Source organism: Salmo salar, chromosome 07 (assembly GCF_965601325.2).
Source record: "Salmo salar chromosome 07, fSalSal1, whole genome shotgun sequence".
In the NCBI taxonomy this organism is placed as follows: domain Eukaryota; kingdom Metazoa; phylum Chordata; class Actinopteri; order Salmoniformes; family Salmonidae; genus Salmo; species Salmo salar.
In genome coordinates, this window is record NC_138297.1 from 75,376,502 (window position 1) to 75,400,000 (window position 23,499).

Genomic DNA, 23,499 nt, shown 5'->3' on the forward strand with positions numbered 1-23,499 from the left:
GTAGTTATCAGTAGGCTACTCTAGACCAGCTGGGGTAGGTATCAGTAGGCTACTCTAGACCAGCTGGGGGTAGTTATCAGTAGGCTACTCTAGACCAGCTGGGGTAGTTATCAGTAGGCTACTCTAGGCCAGCTGGGGTAGTTATCAGTAGGCTACTCTAGACCAGCTGGGGTAGTTATCAGTAGGCTACTCTGGGCCAGCTGGGGTAGTTATCAGTAGGCTACTCTAGACCAGCTGGGGTAGTTATCAGTAGGCTACTCTAGACCAGCTGGGGGTAGTTATCAGTAGGCTACTCTAGACCAGCTGGGGTAGTTATCAGTAGGCTACTCTAGACCAGCTGGGGTAGTTATCAGTAGGCTACTCTAGACCAGCTGGGGTAGTTATCAGTAGGCTACACTAGACCAGCTGGGGTAGTTATCAGTAGACTACTCTAGACCAGCTGGGGTAGTTATCAGTAGGCTACTCTAGACCAGCTGGGGTAGTTATCAGTAGACTACTCTAGACCAGCTGGGGTAGTTATCAGTAGGCTACTCTAGACCAGCTGGGGGTAGTTATCAGTAGGCTACTCTAGACCAGCTGGGGTAGTTATCAGTAGGCAACTCTAGACCAGCTGGGGGTAGTTATCAGTAGGCTACTCTAGACCAGCTGGGGTAGTTATCAGTAGGCTACTCTAGACCAGCTGGGGTAGTTATCAGTAGGCTACTCTAGACCAGCTGGGGTAGTTATCAGTAGGCTACTCTAGACCAGCTGGGGTAGTTATCAGTAGACTACTCTAGACCAGCTGGGGTAGTTATCAGTAGGCTACTCTAGACCAGCTGGGGTAGTTATCAGTAGGCTACTCTAGGCCAGCTGGGGTAGTTATCAGTAGGCTACTCTAGACCAGCTGGGGTAGTTATCAGTAGGCTACTCTGGGCCAGCTGGGGTAGTTATCAGTAGGCTACTCTAGACCAGCTGGGGTAGTTATCAGTAGGCTACTCTAGACCAGCTGGGGGTAGTTATCAGTAGGCTACTCTAGACCAGCTGGGGTAGTTATCAGTAGGCTACTCTAGACGAGCTGGGGTAGTTATCAGTAGGCTACAGTTGAGAATCAGTCTTAACAACAGCACTTTGTCCCTCTTTCAATGCTTTTGTGTCAATTATTTTATTAAACAATATAAAGTGTTGGAGCAAATGCCAGTTCAGCAATGGACTCTGCGACGTGGACAGATGGACATTACCACATAATGCTACAAATGAACAAACACAGAGTGTATATATATACACACACACACACACAATGTATATACACATATATATATATATACACACACACACAAAAGTAGGTGGACACCCCTTCAAATCAGTGGATTCGGTTATTTCAGCCACACCCGTTGCTGACAGATGTATAAAATCAAGCACACAGCCACGCAATCTCCATAGACAAACATTGGCAGTAGAATGGCCCGTACTGAAGAGCTCAGTGATTTTTTTTATTCCACGTGGCACTTTTCATAGGATGTCAGTTTGTCACATTTCTGCCCTGCTAGAGCTGCTCCCCGGTCAGTGCTGTTATTGTGAAGTGGAAACATCTAGGAGCAACAACGGCTCAGCCGTGAAGTGGTAGGCCGCCTAGTGCTGAAGCCCGTACAAATCATCGGTCTTCGGGTTGCAACGCTCACTACCGAGTTCCAAACTGCCTCTGGAAGCAGTTCGGGCGAGGCCCTTTCCTGTTTCAACATGACAACGCCCCCCGTGCACAAAGCGAGGTCCATACAAAAGTGGTGTGTAAGAACTTGACTGGCCTGCACAGAGCCCTGTCCTCAACACCTTTGGGATGAATTGGAGCGCAGACTGCGAGCCAGGCCTAATCGACCAACATCACAGATGCTCTTGTGGCTGAATGGAAGCAAATCTCCGCAGCAATGTACCAACATCTAGTGGAAAGCCTTCCCTGAAGAGTGGAGGCTGTTATAGCAGCAATGTTCCAACATCTAGTGGAAAGCCTTCCCAGAAGAGTGGAGGCTGTTATAGCAGCAATGTTCCAACATCTAGTGGAAAGCCTTCCCAGAAGAGTGGAGGCTGTTATAGCAGCAATGTTCCAACATCTAGTGGAAAGCCTTCCCAGAAGAGTGGAGGCTGTTATAGCAGCAAAGAGGGGGGGGACCAACTCCATATTAATACCCCTGATTTTGGAATGAGATGTTGGACGACCAGGTGTCCACATACTTTTGTTCATGTAGTGTATGTATGTTCTGTCTAAATGGTTTTAGTATCTCAATGTCTAGTTAGAAGCTCAAAATGTTGAGGCAGTATGGACATTTAATTGTATTTTGGGTGGCAGGAACGGGCTTCCATAAAACCAACTAACCCAGGTTCGCTCCCTCCCACTCCTCGATTTAAAGCCTCACAGTCATGTGATTCGCTCAGAATTTGAATTAATGAGCACGTCACTCAGTAAATCCACAGCCCTTTAAGTTCCAGACAGTCCCACAGTTACCAGGCTCTACACGGCAGCCTGGGGACGAGGTCAGACCAGACAGAAACAGGCTTTTGTATCTACGACTACTAAAGCTGAGTATCAGCAGGCCCTGGGCTTCTATATTCACCCATCTTGTTTCCAGTGCTGAGGAAAAATACTCCTCTTTCTTCAGTCTTTCATACGTGTGTGTGTGAATTTACAAGTAGTTTTTTTTTTAATGTTATATGGATGCTAAAAATTCCCCGTTGAAAGTTAATCCCGTTAAAACTGTAGGGTTAAAGGATCCCCAGACCGTTTGCCGGATGGAAACCTACTCCCTGGATACTACAGCCCTGGCTACTACAGCCCTGGTCAATACAGGGAATAACGGTGACATTTTGGTCTCAGAGTAACATCATTTATGTGTCAGTGGTGGTGCTGATAGGCTGAAGACCACAGGCAACAAAGCCCTGGGACTTAGAGACACAATCCCCTTTTAAAACCTTCCCCGCCACACAGTGAACCTCGCAGATAGAAACACAAAACACAGACAGAAGCGTCACCTTTCCTAAAGGCTTATCAGTGACTAGTTAAGCAGCAGGATATTTACAACAAAACAGAGACGTTGTCCAAAATGGCACCCTATTCCCTTTTATAGAGCACTACTATAGGTCAGAGTCCACATAGGGCCAAGGTCAAAGTTAGTGCACTAAACTGGGAAATAGAGTTCCATTTTAGATTCGTCCAGAGACATTCTAAATCATTTTTAGTTCCAGGTCAGAGTTCAGACAATGGCACTTCACTTCGTGATCCTGACAGGACAGGCGTGTTGCTATGCCTGTTTCCCCGGCGACCGCCTCGCACCCACCGGCGAATCCTCATCGAGCAGGAACGTGACAGAGGGAAGAGGCACTTTCTGATTGGCTGGTTTTCATTGTGCCAAAGGTTTTTTTTAATAGTCATCTCTTGCCGTTGACTCCAGGTTTGGTTGTAGTTCTCTGTCTCGCCACCAGATGGGAGTGTTGCTGTAATTCCAGGTTTGGTTGTAGTTCTCTGTCTCGCCACCAGATGGGAGTGTTGCTGTAATTCCAGGTTTGGTTGTAGTTCTGTCTCGCCACCAGATGGGAGTGTTGCTGTAATTCCTCCATGTCACCACCAGATGGTGGTAGTGTTGCTGTAATTCCAGGTTTGGTTGTAGTTCTCTGTCTCGCCACCAGATGGGAGTGTTGCTGTAATTCCAGGTTTGGTTGTAGTTCTCTGTCTCGCCACCAGATGGGAGTGTTGCTGTAATTCCTCCATGTCACCACCAGATGGTGGTAGTGTTGCTGTAGTGTCAGTCAGGGCCTGATGCAGGAAGGCACTTCGTAGGGAGGACTGGAGCTCTGATCTGCTATGTCATCAAGATGGGCTTCTGTCTCACCTCCAGGATATCTGATGACAAGACAACAACAGAATCAGTCAGCAGTGTACGTCAATACTGTCATTTACACAACAGGGAAAGTCCATAATGGCTCCCTATTCTCTAGATGGGAGGATCCTAGCCGTGCCCCTTGGAGCATGTGCAGACCAGCTCGCTGTTGTGTTTTTCTGACATTTTTAATCTCCCTCTAGCTCGGGCTGTTCTCCCCACCTGCTTTAAGATGTCCACCATCGTGCTGCTGCCCAAGGAAGGGAAAGTTACTGAATGACTACTGACCAGTAACACTCAACGTCCTTCATCATGAAGTGCTTAGAGAGACTAGTCAAAGACCATATCACCTCCTCCCTCCCCGACACACTCTCCAATTCGTCTACTGCCCCGACAGATTCACGGACGACGCCATCACCACTGCACTGCCCTCACCCACCTGGACCAGGGGAACACATATGTCAGAATGCTGTTCATTGACTACAGCTCGACCTTCAATACCACAGCGCCCTCCAAGCTCCCGGCCCTGGGTCTGAACTCCTCCCTACGCAACTGGGTCCAACTCCATCACCAAGTTCCCTGACGACGCGACAGTAGTAGACACGACGACCAGACGGCCTACAGAGAGGAGGTAGGCACTCTGACGGCGTGGCGCCAGGTAAACAACCTCTCCCTCAACGTTAGCAAAAACAACAGAGTTGATTGTGGAGGAACCAGGCTGGGAACGCCCCCATCCTCATCAACGAGGCCCGTCGTGGAGACTGTCAAAAAACTTAAAGCTCCTCGGCGTACACATCTCTGAGGAGCTAAAATGTTCAAACTACGGTGTTTTACAGGAGCACCATCGAGAGCATACTGTCAGGCTGCATCGAAGTGTTTTCCGGGAGCACCATCAAGAGCATTTTTTGTTTGTTTGTGGGTCTTGACCTGAGGTGATAGGGAACCATTAGGGACTGATAGTGTGGGGGTCTTGACCTGAGGGAATAGGGAACCATTAGGGACTGAGTGTGGGGGTCTTGACCTGAGGGAATAGGGAACCATTGGGGACTGATAGTGTGGGGGTCTTGACCTGAGGGAATAGTGAACCATTAGGGACAGATAGTGTGGGGGTCTTGACCTGAGGGAATAGGGAATAGGTAACCATTGGGGACTGATAGTGTGGGGGTCTTGACCTGAGGGAATAGGGAATAGTGAACCATTAGGGACTGATAGTGTGGGGGTCTTGACCTGAGGGAATAGGTAATAGGGAACCATTGGGGACTGATAGTGTGGGGGTCTTGACCTGAGGGAGTAGGGAACCATTAGGGACTGATAGTGTGGGGGTCTTGACCTGAGGGAATAGGGAATAGGGAACCATTAGGGACTGATAGTGTGGGGCTCTTGACCAGAGGGAATAGGGAACCATTAGGGACTGATAGTGTGGGGGTCTTGACCTGAGGTGATAGGGAACCATTAGGGACTGATAGTGTGGGGGTCTTGACCTGAGGGAATAGGTAATAGGGAACCATTGGGGACTGATAGTGTGGGGGTCTTGACCTGAGGTGATAGGGAATAGGGAACCATTAGGGACTGATAGTGTGTGGGTCTTGACCTGAGGGCATAGGGAACCAATGGGGACTGATAGTGTGGGGGTCTTGACCTGAGGGAATAGGGAACCATTAGGGACTGATAGTGTGGGGGTCTTGACCTGAGGTGATAGGGAATAGGGAACCATTGGGGACTGATAGTGTGGGGGTCTTGACCTGAGGGAATAGGGAACCATTAGGGACTGATAGTGTGGGGGTCTTGACCTGAGGTGATAGGGAACCATTAGGGACTGATAGTGTGGGGGTCTTGACCTGAGGGAATAGGGAATAGGGAACCATTGGGGACTGATAGTGTGGGGGTCTTGACCTGAGGGAATAGGGAATAGTGAACCATTAGGGACTGATAGTGTGGGGGTCTTGACCTGAGGGAATAGGTAATAGGGAACCATTGGGGACTGATAGTGTGGGGGTCTTGACCTGAGGGAGTAGGGAACCATTAGGGACTGATAGTGTGGGGGTCTTGACCTGAGGGAATAGGGAATAGGGAACCATTAGGGACTGATAGTGTGGGGCTCTTGACCAGAGGGAATAGGGAACCATTAGGGACTGATAGTGTGGGGGTCTTGACCTGAGGTGATAGGGAACCATTAGGGACTGATAGTGTGGGGGTCTTGACCTGAGGGAATAGGTAATAGGGAACCATTGGGGACTGATAGTGTGGGGGTCTTGACCTGAGGTGATAGGGAATAGGGAACCATTAGGGACTGATAGTGTGTGGGTCTTGACCTGAGGGCATAGGGAACCAATGGGGACTGATAGTGTGGGGGTCTTGACCTGAGGGAATAGGGAACCATTAGGGACTGATAGTGTGGGGGTCTTGACCTGAGGTGATAGGGAATAGGGAACCATTGGGGACTGATAGTGTGGGGGTCTTGACCTGAGGGAATAGGGAACCATTAGGGACTGATAGTGTGGGGGTCTTGACCTGAGGTGATAGGGAACCATTAGGGACTGATAGTGTGGGGGTCTTGACCTGAGGGAATAGGGAATAGGGAACCATTGGGGACTGATAGTGTGGGGGTCTTGACCTGAGGGAATAGGGAATAGGGAACCATTAGGGACTGATAGTGTGGGGGTCTTGACCTGAGGTGATAGGGAACCATTAGGGACTGATAGTGTGGGGGTCTTGACCTGAGGGAATAGGGAACCATTAGGGACAGATAGTGTGGGGGTCTTGACCTGAGGGAATAGGGAATAGGTAACCATTGGGGACTGATAGTGTGGGGGTCTTGACCTGAGGGAATAGGGAATAGTGAACCATTAGGGACTGATAGTGTGGGGGTCTTGACCTGAGGGAATAGGTAATAGGGAACCATTGGGGACTGATAGTGTGGGGGTCTTGACCTGAGGGAGTAGGGAAGCATTAGGGACTGATAGTGTGGGGGTCTTGACCTGAGGGAATAGGGAATAGGGAACCATTAGGGACTGATAGTGTGGGGCTCTTGACCAGAGGGAATAGGGAACCATTAGGGACTGATAGTGTGGGGGTCTTGACCTGAGGTGATAGGGAACCATTAGGGACTGATAGTGTGGGGGTCTTGACCTGAGGGAATAGGTAATAGGGAACCATTGGGGACTGATAGTGTGGGGGTCTTGACCTGAGGTGATAGGGAATAGGGAACCATTAGGGACTGATAGTGTGTGGGTCTTGACCTGAGGGCATAGGGAACCAATGGGGACTGATAGTGTGGGGGTCTTGACCTGAGGGAATAGGGAACCATTAGGGACTGATAGTGTGGGGGTCTTGACCTGAGGTGATAGGGAATAGGGAACCATTGGGGACTGATAGTGTGGGGGTCTTGACCTGAGGGAATAGGGAACCATTAGGGACTGATAGTGTGGGGGTCTTGACCTGAGGTGATAGGGAACCATTAGGGACTGATAGTGTGGGGGTCTTGACCTGAGGGAATAGGGAATAGGGAACCATTGGGGACTGATAGTGTGGGGGTCTTGACCTGAGGGAATAGGGAATAGGGAACCATTAGGGACTGATAGTGTGGGGGTCTTGACCTGAGGTGATAGGGAACCATTAGGGACTGATAGTGTGGGGGTCTTGACCTGAGGGCATAGGGAATAGGGAACCATTAGGGACTGATAGTGTGGGGGTCTTGACCTGAGGGGATAGGGAACCATTAGGGACTGATAGTGTGGGGGTCTTGACCTGAGGGAATAGGGAACCATTAGGGACTGATAGTGTGGGGGTCTTGACCTGAGGGAATAGTGAACCATTGGGGACTGATAGTGTGGGGGTCTTGACCTGAGGTGATAGGGAACCATTAGGGACTGATAGTGTGGGGGTCTTGACCTGAGGGAATAGTGAACCATTAGGGACTGATAGTGTGGGGGTCTTGACCTGAGGGAATAGTGAACCATTGGGGACTGATAGTGTGGGGGTCTTGACCTGAGGGAATAGTGAACCATTGGGGACTGATAGTGTGGGGGTCTTGACCTGAGGTGATAGGGAACCATTAGGGACTGATAGTGTGGGGGTCTTGACCTGAGGGAATAGGGAACCATTAGGGACTGATGGTTTGTGGGTCTTGACCTGAGGTGATTCGGTGCAGCGGCAGGGTGACGTAGGTCAGGTGGGAGTAAAGCAGGAAGTACTCCTCTGTCCGGTTCAGTTTGAGCCAAGACCCCACCAGGGAGCGTCCTGTACCCGACAGGGAGCGAGACCGCAGGTTGGACTGGTTACACAGGTCTGCATGGGGTCACATGATCCAGGTTATAGGTTATACACTCTCTGTCCAACACATCCAGGTTATACACTCTCTCTCTGCAACACATCCAGGTTATACACTCTCTCTCTCCAACACATCCAGGTTAAACACTCCCTCTCTGCAACACATCCAGGTTATACACTCTCTCTCTCTCTCTCTCCAAAACATCCAGGTTATACACTCTCTCTCTCCAACACAACCAGGTTATACACTCTCTCTCCAACACATCCAGGTTATACACTCTCTCTCTCTCTTCAACACATCCAGGTTATACACTCTCTCTCTCTTCAACACATCCAGGTTATACACTCTCTCTCTGCAACACATCCAGGTTATACACTCTGCAACACATCCAGGTTATACACTCTGCAACACATCCAGGTTATACACTCTGCAACACATCCAGGTTATACACTCTCTCTCTCTCTCTCCAAAACATCCAGGTTATACACTCTCTCTCTCCAACACAACCAGGTTATACACTCTCTCTCTCCAACACAACCAGGTTATACACACTCTCTCTCTCTCTTCAACACATCCAGGTTATACACCTCTCTCTCTCTGCAACACATCCAGGTTATACACTCTCTCTCTCTCTGCAACACATCCAGGTTATACACTCTCTCTCTCTCTGCAACACATCCAGGTTATACACTCTCTCTCTCTCTGCAACACATCCAGGTTATACACTCTCTCTCTCTCCAAAACATCCAGGTTATACACTCTCTCTCTCCAACACAACCAGGTTATACACTCTCTCTCTCTCTGCAACACATCCAGGTTATACACTCTCTCTCTCTCTGCAACACATCCAGGTTATACACTCTCTCTCTCTCTGCAACACATCCAGGTTATACACTCTCTCTCTCTCTGCAACACATCCAGGTTATACACTCTCTCTCTCTCCAAAACATCCAGGTTATACACACTCTCTCTCTCTCTCTCTCTCTGCAACACATCCAGGTTATACACACTCTCTCTCTCCAACACATCCAGGTTATACACTCTCTCTCTTCAACACATCCAGGTTATACACTCTCTCTCTTCAACACATCCAGGTTATACACTCTCTCTCTCTCTCTCTCTCTGCAACACATCCAGGTTATACACACTCTCTCTCTCCAACACATCCAGGTTATACACTCTCTCTCTTCAACACATCCAGGTTATACACTCTCTCTCTCTCTGCAACACATCCAGGTTATACACTCTCTCTCTCTCCAAAACATCCAGGTTATACACTCTCTCTCTCTCTCTCTGCAACACATCCAGGTTATACACTCTCTCTCTCTCCAAAACATCCAGGTTATACACTCTCTCTCTCCAACACAACCAGGTTATACACTCTCTCTCTCTCTCTGCAACACATCCAGGTTATACACTCTCTCTCTCTCCAAAACATCCAGGTTATACACTCTCTCTCTCCAACACAACCAGGTTATACACTCTCTCTCTCCAACACATCCAGGTTATACACTCTCTCTCTCCAACACATCCAGGTTATACACTCTCTCTCTCCAACACATCCAGGTTATACACTCTCTCTCTCTCTGCAACACATCCAGGTTATACACACTCTCTCTCTCCAACACATCCAGGTTAAACACTCTCTCTCTTCAACACATCCAGGTTATACACTCTCTCTCTCTCTCTCTCTCTCTCTGCAACACATCCAGGTTATACACACTCTCTCTCTCCAACACTTCCAGGTTATACACACTCTCTCTGCAACACATCCAGGTTATACACTCTCTCTCTCTCTCCAACACATCCAGGTTATACACACTCTCTCTCTCTCTCTCTGCAACACATCCAGGTTATACACACTCTCTCTCTCTCTCTGCAACACATCCAGGTTATACACTCTCTCTCTCTCTCTCTCTCTCTCTGCAACACATCCAGGTTATACACTCTCTCTCTCTCCAAAACATCCAGGTTATACACTCTCTCTCTCCAACACATCCAGGTTATACACTCTCTCTCTCTCTCTCTCTCTGCAACACATCCAGGTTATACACTCTCTCTCTCTCTCTCTCTCTCTCTCTCCAACACAACCAGGTTATACACTCTCTCTCTCCAACACATCCAGGTTATACACTCTCTCTCTCTCCAACACATCCAGGTTATACACTCTCTCTCTGCAACACATCCAGGTTATACACTCTCTCTCTCTCCAAAACATCCAGGTTATACACTCTCTCTCTCCAACACAACCAGGTTATACACTCTCTCTCTCTCTGCAACACATCCAGGTTATACACTCTCTCTCTCTCCAAAACATCCAGGTTATACACTCTCTCTCTCCAACACAACCAGGTTATACACTCTCTCTCTCTGCAACACATCCAGGTTATACACTCTCTCTCTCTCCAAAACATCCAGGTTATACACTCTCTCTCTCCAACACAACCAGGTTATACACTCTCTCTCTCTCTCCAACACATCCAGGTTATACACTCTCTCTCTCTCTCCAACACATCCAGGTTATACACTCTCTCTCTCTCTCTCTCTCTCTGCAACACATCCAGGTTATACACACTCTCTCTCTCCAACACATCCAGGTTATACACTCTCTCTCTTCAACACATCCAGGTTATACACTCTCTCTCTCTCTCTGCAACACATCCAGGTTATACACTCTCTCTCCAACACATCCAGGTTATACACTCTCTCTCTTCAACACAACCAGGTTATACACACTCTCTCTCTCTCTTCAACACATCCAGGTTATACACACTCTCTCTCTCCAACACATCCAGGTTATACACACTCTCTCTCTCCAACACATCCAGGTTATACACTCTCTCTCCAACACATCCAGGTTATACACACTCTCTCTCTCTCTCTCTGCAACACATCCAGGTTATACACTCTCTCTCTCTCTCTGCAACACATCCAGGTTATACACTCTCTCTCTCTCTCTCTCTCTCTCTCTGCAACACATCCAGGTTATACACTCTCTCTCTCTCCAAAACATCCAGGTTATACACTCTCTCTCTCTGCAACACATCCAGGTTATACACTCTCTCTCTCTCTCTCCAACACATCCAGGTTATACACACTCTCTCCAACACATCCAGGTTATACTCTCTCTCTCCAACACATCCAGGTTATACTCTCTCTCTGCAACACATCCAGGTTATACACATCCAGGTTATAATATGTTGTTACCCTCGTCATCCTCGTCCCTGAAGAACTCTTCACTATCATTGGCTGAGTGACTCTTCTTCATCTCAGTGATGCGGTTCCTGGGGACCTTCCGACGGAGAGAAGGGGAGAAGAACGAGGGGCGGTTCCTCTCCGGGGTGGGAGGGGTGCTGAACGACGTCACCTGACCAAACGGAACACACAGACAGCCAATCAGAACCAACGTACTACAGAGAGAACACACAGACAGCCAATCAGAACCAACGTACTACAGAGAGAACACACAGACAGCCAATCAGAACCAACGTACTACAGAGAGAACACACAGACAGCCAATCAGAACCAACGTACTACAGAGAGAACACACAGACAGCCAATCAGAACCAAAATACTACAGAGGGAACACACAGACAGCCAATCAGAACCAACGTACTACAGAGAGAACACACAGACAGCCAATCATATACCTGTATAGTTACACTGCAGTAACAATATAACATACTGCCATGTTTAATACACTGTAGTAACAATATAACATACTGCCATGTTTAATACACTGTAGTAACAATATAACATACTGCCATGTTTAATACACTGCAGTAACAATATAACATACTGCCATGTTTAATACACTGTAGTAACAATATAACATACTGCCATGTTTAATACACTGTAGTAACAATATAACATACTGCCATGTTGTTTAATACACTGTAGTAACAATATAACATACTGACATGTTTAATACACTGTAGTAACAATATAACATACTGCCATGTTTAATACACTGTAGTAACAATATAACATACTGCCATGTTGTTTAATACACTGTAGTAAAAATATAACATACTGCCATGTTGTTTAATACACTGCAGTAACAATATAACATACTGCCATGTTGTTTAACACACTGTAGTAAAAATATAACATACTGCCATGTTGTTTAATACACTGCAGTAACAATATAACATACTGCCATGTTTAATACACTGCAGTAACAATATAACATACTGCCATGTTTAATACACTGCAGTAACAATATAACATACTGCCATGTTGTTTAATACACTGTAGTAAAAATATAACATACTGCCATGTTGTTTAATACACTGCAGTAACAATATAACATACTGCCATGTTGTTTAATACACTGTAGTAAAAATATAACATACTGCCATGTTGTTTAATACACTGCAGTAACAATATAACATACTGCCATGTTTAATACACTGCAGTAACAATATAACATACTGCCATGTTTAATACACTGCAGTAACAATATAACATACTGCCATGTTTAATACACTGTAGTAAAAATATAACATACTGCCATGTTTAATACACTGTAGTAACAATATAACATACTGCCATGTTTAATACACTGTAGTAACAATATAACATACTGCCATGTTTAATACACTGCAGTAACAATATAACATACTGCCATGTTGTTTAATACACTGCAGTAGTAATATAACATACTGCCATGTTTAATACACTGTAGTAACAATATAACATACTGTCATGTTTAATACACTGTAGTAACAATATAACATACTGCCATGTTTAATACACTGTAGTAACAATATAACATACTGCCATGTTTAATACACTGCAGTAACAATATAACATACTGCCATGTTGTTTAATACACTGCAGTAGTAATATAACATACTGCCATGTTTAATACACTGTAGTAACAATATAACATACTGTCATGTTTAATACACTGCAGTAACAATATAACATACTGCCATGTTTAATACACTGCAGTAACAATATAACATACTGCCATGTTGTTTAATACACTGTAGTAACAATATAACATACTGCCATGTTTAATACACTGTAGTAACAATATAACATACTGTCATGTTTAATACACTGCAGTAACAATATAACATACTGCCATGTTGTATAATACACTGTAGTAACAATATAACATACTGTCATGTTTAATACACTGCAGTAACAATATAACATACTGCCATGTTGTTTAATACACTGCAGTAACAATATAACATACTGACATGTTGTTTAATACACTGCAGTAACAATATAACATACTGCGATGTTTAATACACTGTAGTAACAATATAACATACTGCCATGTTTAATACACTGCAGTAACAATATAACATACTGCCATGTTTAATACACTGTAGTAACAATATAACATACTGCCATGTTTAATACACTGCAGTAACAATATAACATACTGCCATGTTGTATAATACACTGTAGTAACAATATAACATACTGTCATGTTTAATACACTGCAGTAACAATATAACATACTGCCATGTTGTTTAATACACTGCAGTAACAATATAACATACTGACATGTTGTTTAATACACTGCAGTAACAATATAACATACTGCGATGTTTAATACACTGCAGTAACAATATAACATACTGCCATGTTTAATACACTGCAGTAACAATATAACATACTGCCATGTTTAATACACTGCAGTAACAATATAACATACTGCCATGTTGTTTAATACACTGTAGTAACAATATAACATACTGCCATGTTGTTTAATACACTGTAGTAAAAATATAACATACTGCCATGTTGTTTAATACACTGCAGTAACAATATAACATACTGCCATGTTGTTTAATACACTGTAGTAAAAATATAACATACTGCCATGTTGTTTAATACACTGCAGTAACAATATAACATACTGCCATGTTTAATACACTGCAGTAACAATATAACATACTGCCATGTTTAATACACTGCAGTAACAATATAACATACTGCCATGTTTAATACACTGTAGTAAAAATATAACATACTGCCATGTTTAATACACTGTAGTAACAATATAACATACTGCCATGTTTAATACACTGTAGTAACAATATAACATACTGCCATGTTTAATACACTGCAGTAACAATATAACATACTGCCATGTTGTTTAATACACTGCAGTAGTAATATAACATACTGCCATGTTTAATACACTGTAGTAACAATATAACATACTGTCATGTTTAATACACTGTAGTAACAATATAACATACTGCCATGTTTAATACACTGTAGTAACAATATAACATACTGCCATGTTTAATACACTGCAGTAACAATATAACATACTGCCATGTTGTTTAATACACTGCAGTAGTAATATAACATACTGCCATGTTTAATACACTGTAGTAACAATATAACATACTGTCATGTTTAATACACTGTAGTAACAATATAACATACTGCCATGTTTAATACACTGCAGTAACAATATAACATACTGCCATGTTGTTTAATACACTGTAGTAACAATATAACATACTGCCATGTTTAATACACTGTAGTAACAATATAACATACTGTCATGTTTAATACACTGCAGTAACAATATAACATACTGCCATGTTGTATAATACACTGTAGTAACAATATAACATACTGTCATGTTTAATACACTGCAGTAACAATATAACATACTGCCATGTTGTTTAATACACTGCAGTAACAATATAACATACTGACATGTTGTTTAATACACTGCAGTAACAATATAACATACTGCGATGTTTAATACACTGTAGTAACAATATAACATACTGCCATGTTTAATACACTGCAGTAACAATATAACATACTGCCATGTTTAATACACTGTAGTAACAATATAACATACTGCCATGTTTAATACACTGCAGTAACAATATAACATACTGCCATGTTGTATAATACACTGTAGTAACAATATAACATACTGTCATGTTTAATACACTGCAGTAACAATATAACATACTGCCATGTTGTTTAATACACTGCAGTAACAATATAACATACTGACATGTTGTTTAATACACTGCAGTAACAATATAACATACTGCGATGTTTAATACACTGCAGTAACAATATAACATACTGCCATGTTTAATACACTGCAGTAACAATATAACATACTGCCATGTTTAATACACTGCAGTAACAATATAACATACTGCCATGTTGTTTAATACACTGTAGTAACAATATAACATACTGCCATGTTTAATACACTGCAGTAACAATATAACATACTGCCATGTTTAATACACTGCAGTAACAATATAACATACTGCCATGTTTAATACACTGTAGTAACAATATAACATACTGCCATGTTTAATACACTGTAGTAACAATATAACATACTGCCATGTTGTTTAATACACTGTAGTAACAATATAACATACTGCCATGTTTAATACACTGTAGTAACAATATAACATACTGCCATGTTGTTTAATACACTGCAGTAACAATATAACATACTGCCATGTTGTTTAATACACTGCAGTAACAATATAACATACTGCCATGTTGTTTAATACACTGCAGTAACAATATAACATACTGCCATGTTGTTTAATACACTGCAGTAACAATATAACATACTGCCATGTTGTTTAATACACTGCAGTAACAATATAACATACTGCCATGTTTAATACACTGCAGTAACAATATAACATACTGCCATGTTGTTTAATACACTGCAGTAACAATATAACATACTGCCATGTTGTTTAATACACTGCAGTAACAATATAACATACTGCCATGTTGTTTAATACACTGCAGTAACAATATAACATACTGCCATGTTTAATACACTGCAGTAACAATATAACATACTGCCATGTTGTTTAATACACTGCAGTAACAATATAACATACTGCCATGTTGTTTAATACACTGCAGTAACAATATAACATACTGCCATGTTTAATACACTGTAGTAACAATATAACATACTGCCATGTTTAATACACTGCAGTAACAATATAACATACTGCCATGTTTAATACACTGCAGTAACAATATAACATACTGCCATGTTTAATACACTGCAGTAACAATATAACATACTGCCATGTTTAATACACTGTAGTAACAATATAACATACTGCCATGTTGTTTAATACACTGCAGTAACAATATAACATACTGCCATGTTGTTTAATACACTGCAGTAACAATATAACATACTGCCATGTTGTTTAATACACTGTAGTAACAATATAACATACTGCCATGTTTAATACACTGCAGTAACAATATAACATACTGCCATGTTTAATACACTGTAGTAACAATATAACATACTGCCATGTTGTTTAATACACTGCAGTAACAATATAACATACTGCCATGTTTAATACACTGCAGTAACAATATAACATACTGCCATGTTGTTTAATACACTGTAGTAACAATATAACATACTGCCATGTTGTTTAATACACTGTAGTAACAATATAACATACTGCCATGTTTAATACACTGCAGTAACAATATAACATACTGCCATGTTGTTTAATACACTGCAGTAACAATATAACATACTGCCATGTTGTTTAATACACTGCAGTAACAATATAACATACTGCCATGTTGTTTAATACACTGTAGTAACAATATAACATACTGCCATGTTTAATACACTGTAGTAACAATATAACATACTGCCATGTTTAATACACTGTAGTAACAATATAACATACTGCCATGTTTAATACACTGTAGTAACAATATAACATACTGCCATGTTTAATACACTGCAGTAACAATATAACAAACTGCCATGTTGTTTAATACACTGCAGTAACAATATAACATACTGCCATGTTTAATACACTGTAGTAACAATATAACATACTGCCATGTTGTTTAATACACTGCAGTAACAATATAACATACTGCCATGTTTAATACACTGTAGTAACAATATAACATACTGCCATGTTGTTTAATACACTGTAGTAACAATATAACATACTGACATGTTTAATACACTGCAGTAACAATATAAGATACTGCCATGTTTAATACACTGTAGTAACAATATAACATACTGCCATGTTGATTACTACACTGTAGTAACAATATAACATACTGCCATGTTTAATACACTGCAGTAACAATATAACATACTGCCATGTTTAATACACTGTAGTAATAATATAACATACTGCCATGTTTAATACACTGCAGTAACAATATAACATACTGCCATGTTTAATACACTGTAGTAACAATATAACATACTGCCATGTTGTTTAATACACTGCAGTAACAATATAACATACTGCCATGTTGTTTAATACACTGTAGTAACAATATAACATACTGCCATGTTGTTTAATACACTGCAGTAACAATATAACATACTGCCATGTTTAATACACTGTAGTAACAATATAACATACTGCCATGTTGTTTAATACACTGCAGTAACAATATAACATACTGCCATGTTTAATACACTGTAGTAACAATATAACATACTGCCATGTTTAATACACTGCAGTAACAATATAACATACTGCCATGTTGTTTAATACACTGCAGTAACAATATAACATACTGCCATGTTTAATACACTGTAGTAACAATATAACATACTGCCATGTTGTTTAATACACTGCAGTAACAATATAACATACTGCCATGTTTAATACACTGTAGTAACAATATAACATACTGCCATGTTTAATACACTGCAGTAACAATATAACATACTGCCATGTTGTTTAATACACTGCAGTAACAATATAACATACTGCCATGTTTAATACACTGTAGTAACAATATCACATACTGCCATGTTTAATACACTGTAGTAACAATATCACATACTGCCATGTTGTTTAATACACTGTAGTAACAATATAACATACTGCCATGTTTAATACACTGCAGTAACAATATAACATACTGCCATGTTTAATACACTGCAGTAGTAATATAACATACTGCCATGTTGTTTAATACACTGCAGTAACAATATAACATACTGCCATGTTGTTTAATACACTGCAGTAACAATATAACATACTGCCATGTTGTTTAATACACTGTAGTAACAATATAACATACTGCCATGTTGTTTAATACACTGCAGTAACAATATAACATACTGCCATGTTTAATACACTGCAGTAACAATATAACATACTGCCATGTTGTTTAATACACTGCAGTAACAATATAACATACTGCCATGTTTAATACACTGCAGTAACAATATAACATACTGCCATGTTTAATACACTGCAGTAACAATATAACATACTGCCATGTTTAATACACTGCAGTAACAATATAACATACTGCCATGTTTAATACACTGCAGTAGTAATATAACATACTGCCATGTTGTTTAATACACTGCAGTAACAATATAACATACTGCCATGTTTAATACACTGTAGTAACAATATAACATACTGCCATGTTTAATACACTGTAGTAACAATATAACATACTGCCATGTTTAATACTGTAGTAACAATATAACATACTGCCATGTTGTTTAATACACTGCAGTAACAATATAACATACTGCCATGTTGTTTAATACACTGCAGTAACAATATAACATACTGCCATGTTGTTTAATACACTGCAGTAACAATATAACATACTGCCATGTTGTTTAATACACTGAAGTAACAATATAACATACTGCCATGTTGTTTAATACACTGTAGTAACAATATAACATACTGTCATGTTTAATACACTGCAGTAACAATATAACATACTGCCATGTTTAATACACTGTAGTAACAATATAACATACTGCCATGTTTAATACACTGCAGTAACAATATAACATACTGCCATGTTTAATACACTGTAGTAACAATATAACATACTGCCATGTTTAATACACTGTAGTAACAATATAACATACTGCCATGTTTAATACACTGTAGTAACAATATAACATACTGCCATGTTTAATACACTGCAGTAACAATATAACATACTGCCATGTTTAATACACTGCAGTAACAATATAACATACTGCCATGTTTAATACACTGCAGTAACAATATAACATACTGCCATGTTTAATACACTGCAGTAACAATATAACATACTGCCATGTTTAATACACTGCAGTAACAATATAACATACTGCCATGTTTAATACACTGCAGTAACAATATAACATACTGCCATGTTTAATACACTTCAGTCATTCCATTCTATCGTAGCTCCAGAAGAACCGAGTTAAATCCAGTCTCTGATGTCCACAACTCTAGAGGACATCACACTAAACCTCAGTTAAATCCAGTCTCTGATGTCCACAACTCTAGAGGACATCACACTAAACCTCAGTTAAATCCAGTCTCTGATGTCCACAACTCTAGAGGACATCACACTAAACCTCAGTTAAATCCAGTCTCTGATGTCCACAACTCTAGAGGACATCACACTAAACCTCAGTTAAATCCAGTCTCTGATGTCCACAACTCTAGAGGACATCACACTAAACCTCAGTTAAATCCAGTCTCTGATGTCCACAACTCTAGAGGACATCACACTAAACCTCAGTTAAATCCAGTCTCTGATGTCCACAACTCTAGAGGACATCACACTAAACCTCAGTTAAATCCAGTCTCTGATGTCCACAACTCTAGAGGACATCACACTAAACCTCAGTTAAATCCAGTCTCTGATGTCCACAACTCTAGAGGACAACACACTAAACCTCAGTTAAATCCAGTCTCTGATGTCCACAACTCTAGAGGACATCACACTAAACCTCAGTTAAATCCAGTCTCTGATGTCCACAACTCTAGAGGACATCACACTAAACCTCAGTTAAATCCAGTCTCTGATGTCCACAACTCTAGAGGACATCACACTAAACCTCAGTTAAATCCAGTCTCTGATGTCCACAACTCTAGAGGACATCACACTAAACCTCAGTTAAATCCAGTCTCTGATGTCCACAACTCTAGAGGACATCACACTAAACCTCAGTTAAATCCAGTCTCTGATGTCCACAACTCTAGAGGACATCACACTAAACCTCAGTTAAATCCAGTCTCTGATGTCCACAACTCTAGAGGACAACACACTAAACCTCAGTTAAATCCAGTCTCTGATGTCCACAACTCTAGAGGACATCACACTAAACCTCAGTTAAATCCAGTCTCTGATGTCCACAACTCTAGAGGACAACACACTAAACCTCAGTTAAATCCAGTCTCTGATGTCCACAACTCTAGAGGACAACACACTAAACCTCAGTTAAATCCAGTCTCTGATGTCCACAACTCTAGAGGACATCACACTAAACCTCAGTTAAATCCAGTCTCTGATGTCCACAACTCTAGAGGACATCACACTAAACCTCAGTTAAATCCAGTCTCTGATGTCCACAACTCTAGAGGACAACACACTAAACCTCAGTTAAATCCAGTCTCTGATGTCCACAACTCTAGAGGACATCACACTAAACCTCAGTTAAATCCAGTCTCTGATGTCCACAACTCTAGAGGACATCACACTAAACCTCAGTTAAATGGGGACAGAACCTCAGGACATACAGAACCTCAGTTAAAGGGGAACAGAACCTCAGGACATACAGAACCTCAGTTAAATGGGGACAGAACCTCAGGACATACAGAACCTCAGGACATACAGAACCTCAGCCACACACACACACACACACACACACACACACACACACACACGCGTTACAGAAAAGCAGTGTGTTCCAGCCAGCTATCTGCATGTCCATTCCTGGGCTCTTTCATAACATGTTGGATATTCTGGGGGTCATTTCTCAGGTGTGATTATGAAACCATTTTCCCTCCATGTATATCTATGTACACCTGAGAACATGGAATGTTGTGGTTCTACAGTAATGCTGTCCCAGCCCTCTGGTCCAGCGTCCCGACCCTCCGGCCTAGCCGACGGCCAGCGTCCCGACCCTCCGGCCTAGCCGACGGCCAGCGTCCCGACCCTCCGGCCTAGCCGACGGCCAGCGTCCCGACCCTCCGGCCTAGCCGACGGCCAGCGTCCCGACCCTCCGGCCTAGCCGACGGCCAGCGTCCCGACCCTCCGGCCTAGCCGACGGCCAGCGTCCCGACCCTCCGGCCTAGCCGACGGCCAGCGTCCCGACCCTCCGGCCTAGCCGACGGCCAGCGTCCCGACCCTCCGGCCTAGCCGACGGCCAGCGTCCCGACCCTCCGGCCTAGCCGACGGCCAGCGTCCCGACCCTCCGGCCTAGCCGACGGCCAGCGTCCCGACCCTCCGGCCTAGCCGACGGCCAGCGTCCCGACCCTCCGGCCTAGCCGACGGCCAGCGTCCCGACCCTCCGGCCTAGCCGACGGTTAGCGTCCCGACCCTCCGGCCTAGCCGACGGTTAGCGTCCCGACCCTCCGGCCTAGCCGACGGCCAGCGTCCCGACCCTCCGGCCTAGCCGACGGTTAGCGTCCCGACCCTCCGGTCTAGCCGACGGCCAGCGTCCCTAGCCGACGGTTAGCGTCCCGACCCTCCGGTCTAGCCGACGGCCAGCGTCCCGACCCTCCGGTCTAGCCGACGGCCAGCGTCCCGACCCTCCGGCCTAGCCGACGGCCAGCGTCCCGACCCTCCGGTCCAGCCGACGGTTAGCGTCCCGACCCTCCGGTCTAGCCGACGGTTAGCGTCCCGACCCTCCGGTCTAGCCGACGGCCAGCGTCCCGACCCTCCGGTCTAGCCGACGGCTAGCGTCGCCCTCAGAACAGCCTCATTTTGTCGGGACATGGACTCTACAAGGTGTAGGAAGCGTTCCACAGGGATGCTGGTCCATGTTGACTCCAATGCTTCCCCACAGTTGTGTCAAGTTGGCTGGATGTCCTTTGGGTGGTGGACCATTCTTGATACAAACGGGAAACTGTTGAGCGTGAAAAACCCAGCAACGTTGAAGTTCTTGACACAAACCGGTGCACCTGGCACCTACTACCATACCCCGTTCAAAGGAACTTAAATATTTTGTCTTGCTCATTCACCCGCTGAATGGGACATATACACAATCCATGTCTCAATTGTCTCAAGGTTTAAAAATCCTTCTTTAACATGTCTCCTCCCCTTCATCTACACTGATTGAAGTGGATTTAACAAGTGACATCAATAAGGGATCATAGCTTTAACCTGGATTCACCTGGTCAGTCTGGAAAAAGCGGGTGTTCTTAATGCTTTATATACATGTGTCCTGACCCTCTCGTGTAGGGGTGTGTGTGTGTGTATCTAACCTTCTTGTGTGTGTGCGTGCCTATCTGTCTACTCTACCCACCCTCTCGTGTAGGGGGGAGTCCAGGTCCTCCTCCGTGCCGCAGGGGGACGTGTCTCCGGTCGGGACCCTGCTCACCGCCATCTCAGCGTGACCTTTGCCCTGCGGCCCCTTCATCCTGACGAACTCCATGTTGCTGTACTTATAGAAGCCGAACGACATGCGCTGGGCCATCTTAGCCGCCACGCTCACCTACAACACAAACACAACGGGAAGACTTGATACGGCTTGTTCTCAATCTCGTCTTTAACCATCTACTGTCCGTCCTGTGTTTTTCTGTTAGTAATGTCTTGTCCACAAAGTCCTGTGTTTCTCTGTTAGTAATGTCTTGTCCACAAACTACAAAGTCCTGTGTTTCTCTGTTAGTAATGTCTTGTCCACAAACTACAAAGTCCTGTGTTTCTCTGTTAGTAATGTCTTGTCCACAAAGTCCTGTGTTTCTCTGTTAGTAATGTCTTGTCCACAAAGTCCTGTGTTTCTCTGTTAGTAATGTCTTGTCCACAAACTACAAAGTCCTGTGTTTTTTCTGTTAGTAATGTCTTGTCCACAAAGTCCTGTGTTTTTTCTGTTAGTAATGTCCGTAAACTACATTTCATCAAGACAATCATAACCAGGTTCCTTCTTTCCACGGTGTTCTGTCTTTATGTAATTCAAGCAGTAAAGTTTCTCACAGCTTGAGGCTGATTTCACAGAATAAACAGAGCATTCAGGAAAGTATTCAGACCCCTTCACTTTTTCCACATTTAGTTACGTTACAGCCTTGTTCTAAAATGGATTACATTTTAAATAAAAAAATTGTGAAAGTCAGGTTTAAAAAAAATTTGTGCAAAAAAAATAAAATTAAACAAATACCTTATTTACATAAGTATTCAGACCCCTTGCTATGAGACTCAAAATTGAGCTCAGGTTTATCCTGTTTCCATTGAGATGTTTCTACAACTTGTAGTCCACCTGTGATAAATTCAACATGATTTGGAAAGACACACACCTGTCTATATAAGGTCCCACAGTTGACAGTGCATGTCAGAGCAAAAACCAAGCCATGAGGTTGAAGGAATTGTCCGTAGAGCTCCGAGACAGGATTGTGTCGAGGCACAGATCTGGGG

General features: G+C 42.9%; 1 protein-coding gene across 2 annotated transcripts in view; it reads right to left on the bottom strand.

Annotated features, from left to right (window-relative positions):
- Window positions 1–1,122: 1,122 nt before the first annotated feature.
- LOC106595395 (uncharacterized protein KIAA0930 homolog) overlaps window positions 1,123–23,499 on the bottom strand; it is a 78,427-nt gene continuing 56,050 nt past the window's right edge. The window contains exons 7-10 of one of the 2 annotated variants that reach the window (XM_082978092.1): window positions 22,397–22,585; window positions 11,323–11,482; window positions 7,977–8,132; window positions 1,123–3,868 (exon numbers count right to left, since the gene is read on the bottom strand). In XM_082978092.1, coding sequence (XP_082834218.1) covers window positions 3,828–3,868; window positions 7,977–8,132; window positions 11,323–11,482; window positions 22,397–22,585 — 546 coding nt within the window. In that variant the 3' untranslated portion in view covers window positions 1,123–3,827. Of the gene's footprint in view, window positions 3,869–7,928; window positions 8,133–11,322; window positions 11,483–22,396; window positions 22,586–23,499 lie in introns of both variants that reach the window. The other variant, XM_082978093.1, reaches the window with a different exon arrangement.